At 38.8% G+C, this 10,006-nt stretch overlaps 1 protein-coding gene across 1 annotated transcript; it reads left to right on the top strand.

The window, feature by feature from the left end:
* Positions 1–117: 117 nt before the first annotated feature.
* RWDD4 (RWD domain containing 4) lies at positions 118–8,166 on the top strand. Its single transcript, XM_057370176.1, has 8 exons — positions 118–254; positions 509–589; positions 3,295–3,404; positions 3,512–3,656; positions 4,436–4,550; positions 5,811–5,860; positions 6,027–6,029; positions 7,139–8,166. The coding sequence occupies exons 1-8, from the start codon at positions 231–233 to the stop codon at positions 7,169–7,171; spliced, it is 561 nt and encodes a 186-aa protein (XP_057226159.1). The 5' UTR covers positions 118–230; the 3' UTR covers positions 7,172–8,166.
* The last annotated feature ends 1,840 nt before the right edge of the window (positions 8,167–10,006 follow it).

The following is a 10,006-nucleotide window of genomic DNA, read 5'->3' as shown; positions in this document are numbered from 1 at the left end:
AGAAGAGCCCGCGCGGAGACGTCACCGCGAAGGAGCCAGTGAGCGACAGGAGGAAGGGCGGGGCGACGCGCAGCTGGCCAATGGCGGGGGAGGGGGCGGTGACCACGGCTGCCCCGCGCTGCCCTCGGGAAGGCGCGTCCCTACGAGTCCGGCGGGGCCGCGCCAGGCAGGCCCGGCCGGGCCGGAGGGAGCGGGCCTGGAAGCTGGGGTGGGAGCGGGGAGGTCCGGCCATGGCGGCCAACGAAGACCAGGAGGTGAGTTACCGGCCCCACCGCCTGAGGGAGAGCGGGATCGGGGCTGGGAGGGCGGGATAGAGTCGTGTGGTGAGAGGAGGCAGCCCGTGTGGTGCGGGGCGGGAGGGAAGCAGAGGCCGCTGGATCGGGCGAGGGGCGGGAGGAGGGAGCTGGGCGGTGGCGGGGCCAGGCATGGCTTCGCGAAGGGACCGCGGCAGGTGCGAGCGTCGTGCTGTGGCTACGGTCGATAACCCCTGCTCTCGCCCTGGCTGCAGATGGAGCTGGAAGCGCTGCGCTCCATCTACGAGGGAGACCTGTGCTTCAGGGAACTCAGCCCGGTGTCCTTCCAGTACAGGGTAAGGCGAAGTTGCCCCTTGAAGTTACTTTGCTGCCTTGTAGTTGCCATACTAGGGGTTTCTAAAAGGGTAGGCCGATGTGCAGTAAAGGATAGATCCATAGGGCGTTGTTTCAGGATTTTTGGTGCAACGACGCTTTATAGGACWGTGTGTCATGTGTACGAACCTGCTTCCCGCGTGCGTTTAGTACAGAATCACAGAATGGATGAGGTTGGAAGGACTGCAGGGGGTTCAGTCTCTCTGCTCAAGCAGAGTCATCCTAGAGCACATGGCACAGGGTTGTGTCCAGTCGGTTCTGGTGGGGGAGAGTCCAAAGCCCCTCTGGACAATCTGTTCCAGTGCTTGATAACTGCACAGTAAGGAAGTCCTACTCATATTTAGGAGAAGCTTCCTGTCCGTCAGTTTCTGCCCATTGCCTCTTGTACTATTGCTTGGCACCACAGGCCAGTTATCCCTCAGCCAGGCATCCTGCTTGCACATCTGTCAAACTTCTGAAGAAGCCAGCCTGCTATGTAATACTTACCCTAGCTGGTCAGAAATGGAGAGATTTATAGAGAGGTTTCTATGTAAAACTTGAAACCTTTACTGCTCAGTTACAAGACTCCAGTCTCTTGTCCAAAGACTGCTTGATACGTCTTGTTTATCTGCTGAAGAGAAAATCCACAACATGCTTTGGATGTGTGCACTGATGCAGACTGGTCAGGAGAAACATACAGGGAGTGCTGAGCTCAAGGTACACAACTTGTACCTTGAGATTCTGGCATTCAATTCTCACCAGCTCTCTCATATTTAAGGGCCTGAAAGTTCTGTGCACAGACTGAAGCCGATATTTTGGTGGCCAGAGAATGTTACTATCAAAAGCTTAGGGCTTAGGGCTTAGGCCATGGGACAGAAAGGAGACTTCTGAAAATATCATATGCCTGTTACAGGGAGGAAGCATCTAAAATCTCCTTTTTGTGACTTCTCAAATAAGTTAAAAATAGTGTCACTGACTGTAATGAGATACAGGTCAATTTAGTTAATAGCACTTGGAGCCCCAGGCATATAAGAGCAGCCTTTCTTCACTGGTAGGATCATTCTTAATAAATCTAATTTCCTTAAAAGGGGAAATATGGTTTGTCTACGAGCCTAAAGTATCTCATTTTACATTTCACTAGTTTGAGTCATTGCTAATTTTTAATGGAAAAAATTAATTGTCAAAAAYAAAGATAACTCAGTTTAAATACAGTAAAACTTAGTGTCGTACAAAGACAGTAATACATATTTCCCTTGAAGAAAAGTTTGTATTATGACAAGTCTTAATGCAAGTAAGTGCATGAGAAAATAGAAGGAATTTGCATTGCATTTTCTGACCCTCATATCTTGCACTTGTCTCACATATAAAGCAATGGCTGTTTTGTAATCAGTGTGCTTTAAAATTTGTATTAAAGTTTTTTCCCCTCAAATATTGCTAAAATGTAGCAGCATAATTTAAAGTAGGGCTGCCCAACTTCTAGTTCTCCCTGACAAGCAGGAGCATAGTCATACAGCTTTGCAGGATTTGTTCTGCCCACAAGACAGTGCTTTCCTGAGGGTATCCTGTGAATCTTGCTGCCACTTCTGCTCTTGGTAGCAGTGGGAAGTGAACTGTAGATGCTGCCTTGAAAAATGTTGCAGATTCTTGAGTTAAAGTCTTATTTATTTCACCCCTAAACAAGTGTTTTTGAATGTCAGTTCAAACTGTTTCCACTCTGCTGAAACAGACATTATAAATAACAAAGCAATTTTTTTCTTTTTTTTATTTTATTTTGGAGTACCATAACCTTACCTTCATTAGGACTTCTTTTGTGGACACACTTCATTCTACATAATTCGATGATTTTTATAATGAGGCAAATAAGGGAGACTTTTTGGGTGGTTTTAGAAACCTTGTTGTGATACTCTTCCACATTCTTGTGTGGAGCAGTTGGTTCTGATTTTATGTCTGTAGTATGCCTTTGGTAGCACCTGGACTAGTTTTAAATGTAAAAACAAAATTGTGTATTTTTTATTAAATGTAGCATACTTGGAGGGATTACATATGTACTTTAGGTTGCTAAATTGGTTTTATATGCCTCATTATTTGTATTAATGTGTACCTTTTTGATGCTCTAATTTTTTTTTATCTGGACTCATTCTACAGACCACTTAAATCTTTAACTACTTGTTCGTTCGTTCTTACAGGGAAATAAAATACCTGTAGGTCTGAGATGTAAATATTTACATTCTTACCCATAATTTTTGCTGTCTTAGGTTACTAGTTTATTATCATCTGTATTTCAACCCTGTCTTGTGGCTTGTTTTCATATTGCTCTCTGTTTAGATGCATGGGGGAAAAAAAGGCTTAATATTATCTGTTCTCATGTGTGATTGTGTAATATTTGGCTTGCAGATGTTACAAAGTAATTTGTTAAACAATGAAGTTTAAAAAAACCCCAACCGTAAAAAGAGATTTGACAGTTTCTGCTGCTTCTCCTAGAATGAGAACTGCAGGCTGAATGTTAATATTGGTATCCAATAGTTAATGCTTTTTCTAGATAATAGCTTTATTTTCTAACTGATAATGTTATCTTGTTGTCTCAAGAAGTTTTCATGGTCTAAAAGAAGTAATAGACTTCCATATTGACATTGTAATCCTCCGAAAGTGGCTGGAAGCTGTTGATTTATAGTTTTTCTTTTCACTTTAGATTGGTGAAAGTGGAGATCCCAAAGCCTTTCTAATAGAAGTTTCTTGGCCAGAAACATATCCACAAACAGCACCAGTCATATCGATGGATGCTTTCTTCAACAACACAATGTAAGTATTTATGACAACTTCACTCCCTGGCCTTGTGGAGGAGGGGCTCTTTGATAAGCTTTTTATCATCTGTCTAGTTTACAGTTGAGTTTAATGATTTCCTTTAGATCTTCAGCTATTAAGCAAAGTATATTGGATAAGTTAATGGTAGAAGTTGAAGCAAATCTTGGAACTGCTATGACATACACACTTTTTGAATATGCCAAAGACAATAAAGAGGTGTTCATGGAAAATCAACCTGTTAACACTGTGGTAAGTAGATAAATTCAGATTTTCATTTTTTTACTATTAAAACAGAAAAAGCCCCTGTATTATAAATACTTCTTAGCTCTCTCTCTCTCAAAGTTGTAAATCAGTTCATTGGGTATACATGTTAGTGACTAAAAGTGAACACAGAGTATGGTGCTACAATGCTCAGTGGTCGTAATCATGATATTTGATTTTTATTTTGCTGTTATTCCAAAATGTTTGTAGTCTACTGTTCTGTCCCACAGGATAACATTAAAAGGGAKACTTTGAGCATAAACAAAACTAAAGGAAGCTGAAACAGAGATATGTCTGCTGAGGATTGGAGGGGTGGCAGTCTACTGCAGCCTTCCAGGGATTGCATAARTGCACCTCCAGAGTGTCAACGTAGTCGGGCTGGGTCAATTTGTGGCTTTTGTGTTGTGTAAGAGCATTATTTGCCATCACGGTGCTGCAGATCTGCTATGAGGAGGAAGCAATGATGTCYATGTTTGAGAAGTCTGAATCCATTCAGACTCAATCACACTCCATGATTTTAATTTTTTTTTTAATTTTAAAAGTGTAAAAGATGCCCTTTGCAACTCTAAAAGAATATAATTGCAGTCCCTAACACATGTTTTTTAAAACTACAGCCCTGATTGTATGTTGATGAAAAGTTGCAGGCTGCTGACAGCATTGCTTCTTTCTGACAGTTAAATATTCCAGTATGTCAGGTTCAGTAATCACATCACACAGAGGATGGAACTAATAAGCAAAATATTTACAATCACTTTTATCCTTCTCAGACTTCAGTAAGCAATAGTATTTCAATTGGAACTCCTGATGTGCCACCAAGTAAGAAAAAAGAGAAAAAGGAGCAGTTATCCAAAACCCAGAAACGAAAACTAGCCGATAAAACAGGTTTGTTTGCTATAATGATTTTTACTTTGAGCAGTATAAAAATCCATGTTTTATAGCAAGGACATCTTGCTATAGTAAGGGTCACTAGTAATTGTTTATAAGATTAGCTACTTTAGGTCTGTAGTATCTGTTTTATCTGTTTTGGAGTAATTATTCTTGACAGAGATGTTAGTTCTAGTCACAGCAACTTTCTATAGAGTAGAGATTTAATGATGTCACTGTTTTCTTTAACTTTTTTTAATTCAGTTTGTGACAAAAGTGAAATTTTCAAAAAATACTTGTGGAAGGAAATTATTTGGGACCTCAAAAAATTCACTTTCAGCAAAAAACACAGTTTGTTGATGGGCCCTCATATATAATTGTTATTATTAAAAATGTAACTTCTAAATGAAGGTATTTCTTTGGGAACCCAAAGTAAAACATCTAATTTAGTTTGTATTCTAGAAATATAAATGTTCTGCAGATGTTTAATGCTTTCAATGAAATAATAGGATTTTGATAGAAAGTTGTTGATTATTTCAGTTAATTTTGCTGATGACTTTTGTGTTCAACTTCAGTTTTCAGTGACGATCTGGGTAATACTATCCTATTGTAGCAATAAGTTGTACCCTGTGATAGCATTCTTGCATGTAATCTGCCTTATCTAATGTGTAATTGACAAGCTTATTGTTAACTCTATAAAGGAAAAGCTGCATAAAAATTAGTTCTTTGACAGAATTCAGAATGACAGAATTTGCTGGTCAGCCCAGTTCGTATTGGAGTTACCTTCTAAACTAAATATCAGGTGTTTTTATTTAAACTAGAGTACTTTGAATCACATAATCAGAGAATCATCAAGGTTGGAAGAGACCTTCAGGTTCATCTATCCAACCGTCTGCCCAGCACTACCATAATCACCCCTAAACCATATCCCCAAGAGCTACATCCAGACACCTCTTGCACACTTCCAGAGGCAATGATTCCATCACCTCCCTGGGCAACTTACTCTAGTACCTAACTACTCTTTCAGTGAAAAATGGTTTTTTGAAATCTAAAGTGAACCTTCCCTGGCACATTATAAGGCCATTTTGTCTTCTCCTTTCACTTTGAGGTTGATTGAGGAACACTCTGTGTTTAATTAATTAAAATCTGTTTCTGTCCTCATGGCTTTACAGTGGAGAAATTAAGGGGTTTGGTTATTTAGAATTTTGTGCATTGATTTTGAAGGAAGATAAATATTTCTCTTAGMTTGTGTGTTGAAATTAAAACTTTTTTCTGCAGATAACAAAGGGGAGCTTCCACGAGGATGGAACTGGGTGGATGTAATTAAGGTAACATGACTGTATTATATACAGTATTATGAAAATGCTGTGTATGAAAATTAAAAATTATTTATACTTTAATCTGAAGAAAACTGATCTGATAATTTTTTTTCCTGCTTTCCTTCCTATGTTTGGATTTGACTATGGTGTCTGATTAATTTCTGTATGTGTCCAGCATGTAAGTATTTTCAAGTTACATTTTTTTACTGTTAGAAAGATTTGTAAGAAAGAGTAAAAACTGTTGCTTATTTTGGATTCTGGTTTACAAATTTCTAAAAAGCTTTAAATGCTAGTTCTTCTGGATGTTAGAAGGACTTTGCTTTTTGAACTTCATTGGTTTAGTATTTCTTGTTTTATTTATTGAGCAATTAATTTTTTATTTTATGGTAGAGGGCTTTGCTGACCAAATGCACTGCAAATAGTCTGTCTTCATATGACAAGAAGATTTAAAATAAAGTTAGTGGTGCTACCAGGTTCTGGAGGGCAGTGGATTAGTAAGAAAAAAAGGGAGCTGTCCCAAGTGGGAGCATCTTGCTGTCTCCTACAAGCCTCATTTTCTGCTGCAACTCCTCCAGTGAATAATTCTTTTCTACTTGTTCCCTTGGTATTGATGTCTTCCACCTTCTTGTCTTTGCTGATTCAATAAAATCACTGCTTGACAGTTTTGAAAGCAAACTATTTTATTTTACACAACTGTAAGTAATTTTCAGTGTAAGACCTAACACCAGTTCCAGTTGTTAAATAAGAGCAAGTAAATGACACAGGTTGTTTTACGCAGAGTCCTTTTGAGTTAAAAGTGGCTATTTATAGTGGGTGTCCTGCTTTTCAGATAGATTTCACAATAGGCATGCTACTTCTAATAATTATAAGCCTAGCTTTAAAAGGTGAGAAATACTAAGTTAATGTCTATTTTTATATTGTCTGAATTTCTATATGGGAATTCTCTCAGAGATGTGTGAAGATAAAGTGAAGTTCCATACTTCATCTTTTTTTTTGAAGAGCTAGTGACAGAGGCTTCAAATTAAATAGAAACAGTGCCCTGAGGTTTTTTTGGGATTTGTTGTTTGCTTTTTTTTAAATTCAACTTTCATGATCAGGAAGTAAGTGTTGAATCTTAAGAATTAATTTTTGATGCTTTTCAGTCTCTTGGTACAGTAGCATGATCAGTCTGTATTGTTAATTAAGTATACAAATGTTCAATGTGAGATGGAAATAATATTCTTGTTTCCTAATAAATGGAATGGCAGTCTAAACTTTGAATACTTTCTTTTTGTGTCTCTTTTATAGTTAAGCAAAACTGGTTCTAAAGATGATGAATAAAGGACTTTGGTACAAGGAAACTCCACCTTTTAATACAGTGCTGTTCTGGGTCACCATCTCTCTCTTAATAACTTTCATATTCGTTGAAGTAAACATTTTATAAAGCTTGTTTTCCTAACTTGTAAATCTAGTCACACCAGTTTATCTAGAGACCATGTGGTCTTCTTCAGAAAAATCAACCAACAAACTTGCCTTAAATGACGGTTAGAATGTGACAAAGGTTATAGAGCGCCAGTGAAGTGAATAGTGCTGCAGTGTCTATTAATTTATATTTAGTCTGTAGTAAAATCCTGTTATAATGAATSCAATGATGCTGTAAACACTTCCTTATGTTCTTACTCCAATTGAAGAAAAAAGCACTATAACAGTGATTGGTCACTTGACAGCTTAATTCATCAAAATAAATTATTCCATGGAAATAGACCTTTGTCATTTGTTTATCTAGTATGAACTAGAAGGAGAACATACAAATTGTTGCATTGCAAAACAGACTAGAACTTGTGGTCTCATTTTCACTAGTGATTGGCTGAAATAGTAAATACTAGGGTAAGCAAGGCCGAATATTCTAGTCTACTCCAAAATTAATGGTTACAGCAGGAGCGCAGCTTCTTTACTCTCCATTATATCCCATCTGTTGGTCATTCTCCAGTGTGCATCTTTACAGGCAGCAGGATGTCTGAGGAGGGAAAAGTGCTTTCTTGCACTCATGTCTCAATGAGTGTTGGGATTTTGTAGCTGTTTCACTGGAGAAAGAGGCATTCTGTGGAGGGATTTGCTGACTAAGTGGTGGGACAGTGGAAGTCAGTAATCCATCAAATGTATTGGGAGAACTTTTTTGTGAGAGCTCTTTCCTTTTTTTTCCTTATTTGCTCTCTTGTATAAGAAGGAGAAGTCATCTTTACTGTATGAACTGTTATTGAATACAAGATGCCTTAATGTCCTTTATTATTTTTGTTTGTTTTGAGAGGAACTTTAATAAATGCCTATTTATCTGCTGTTTTATGTGTTCATTGTTTTAAATTGTGTGTTGCCTACTGCACTTTGCAAGTTTGAAATTGCAAAGGACTCTCTGTTACAAAGAACGCTTTCTCAAAAATTGCTGGAAGAATTCTGTCTTCCCTCTTGTGCTGTATGTTTACATGATTTGTGTTTGTTATTGATAGGAGGATCAGTCACTTTACCAGGAGCATAGGACAGTATCCATTGCATTCCATACACACAGCAAGTCCAGTGTCCCTTTGGAAGAGTGTGCTCCACAGTCTGCAGAACCGTTCATTTCAGAAAGTCTGATTTCTTTCTGAACTCAACTCTCATGCAGTAAAAAGAGGTCTTGCCTTTGACATAAACTCATGGTACATGGCTGCAGTCTGAGCAAGACATCCAACCAGTGCAGGGAGAAGTTGCTCTGGCAGTACACAGTGAACCTGTAGCAGGGAAGGGCATTTAGCTTTAGTCTCTGCCAGCATCAGAACAGGCAGGACTATTCACGGGTTCTCCAAGGGTAATTGACATGTCTTTGCTGGTATCCTTGGCSTGTAAATCAAGTTGCTATGACAATTTATCTGAATAGATTAGTTAYGGAGGGTGGAGGAAGGACAAATAAGAACCACATCTCATGCTTTTTATAGTGTTACTGTGTGGAACTTGTTAACCTTGTGAAAGGCATGATTTTTCAGCTTCTAGTCACACATGTTCTCATGAAGATATCTGAGAGTTTCCTCTGGTTCTGTTAGTAAATGTGTTTACTTTGAAGCCTACTTTCACAGGAAATATTTTGCATTGGAAATTTTTATACCAGATTCTTGCTTCTGTGTAAATTGTGAAAGGTAATTTGTTTAAATTGTTTAACCATTTTCTGATATGATGTGATGGTTGGAACAGGATCATTTAAAGAATCTGGGTACTTTATATTATGGAGATGCCTGAGCACTGATAATTGAGGGGAGGGAAAAACTTAATGATTCTTATCAAGCAAGGCACCATTGTACAATTGTAAATGAAAGATCATGACTCCTCAAGGAATTCTAAAGACTTGCAAAATCCACTGCTGCCTTTTTTTTTTAGGTAAAAACCTCCTGGTAGTGGAAAAAGAGCGATTACTCAGTAGGATGAGTCTCTTGACTGTAGGGCTACATTTCCCATTTAAATTCACGAGTTTTGCAGTAGAGTTTGGTTTGACCTGAGAAGACAAGTGTCAATACTAGTGACAGTAAATTAAAGGTAACAGATGTCCARTGCTGTCAGTACTGTGACCAAACATGCTCCATTGCACTCTAATGTGTCAAATTCCAGGGAATAAGGCAAACTGCCTTTAAGTATGTTGAATAGAAAGGTGACAGCTGTGATTTGTCAGCAATGTGTGTCTCCCATATCCTGCTCACCTCCTTGGTCAGCCTGGCATGGATACACTGAAATCAAGGCTAAAAATTTCTGCAGTTCCACTCTGGCTGGTTGTATGTGGAGTGGATGGATAAAGTGTGCCCAAATGATGAGCAATTACACTTTGGTGAGTAGAAGACCAGTAGGAAAAAAGCCAGCATTTCTTCATAGAGGACCAAAGGTAGAAGTGCAAATGTAGGGAGACTCTCCTCCTTTCATCTGAGGCAATACAATTGATTCTGGGTTATACTGTGAAATTTGTGCTGTGAAAATCCTTGAACTGAACTGAGCTAGAAATACTTTCCCTTTGGAAATTGTTTCCTTCAACAGTATGGCACCCTAAGCTCTTGCAGGTAGCAGCAGAATGAAGTGGGGAGGAGATGTTAATTCAACGGAAACTAGCAGAAGTGTAGAAGTTCTAGATGGATTGGAGGAGGAAGTGGATGGGGAAAAGCA

The sequence above is a fragment of the Malurus melanocephalus genome, unplaced genomic scaffold (genome assembly GCF_030028575.1).
Source record: "Malurus melanocephalus ecotype Western Australia unplaced genomic scaffold, MMel_1.1 scaffold_121, whole genome shotgun sequence".
In the NCBI taxonomy this organism is placed as follows: Eukaryota; Metazoa; Chordata; class Aves; order Passeriformes; family Maluridae; genus Malurus; species Malurus melanocephalus.
The sequence above is the reverse complement of the archived record's forward strand: the minus strand, read 5'-3'. Positions and strand labels throughout refer to the sequence as shown.

Coding starts and splice junctions, on each gene's coding strand:
- RWDD4 (XM_057370176.1), top strand. CDS start 231: ATGGCGGCCAACGAAGACCAGGAG. Junction 3,405..3,511: donor GCTTTCTTCAACAACACAAT/GTAAGTATTTAT, acceptor GATTTCCTTTAG/ATCTTCAGCTATTAAGCAAA. Junction 4,551..5,810: donor AAAACTAGCCGATAAAACAG/GTTTGTTTGCTA, acceptor TTTTTTCTGCAG/ATAACAAAGGGGAGCTTCCA.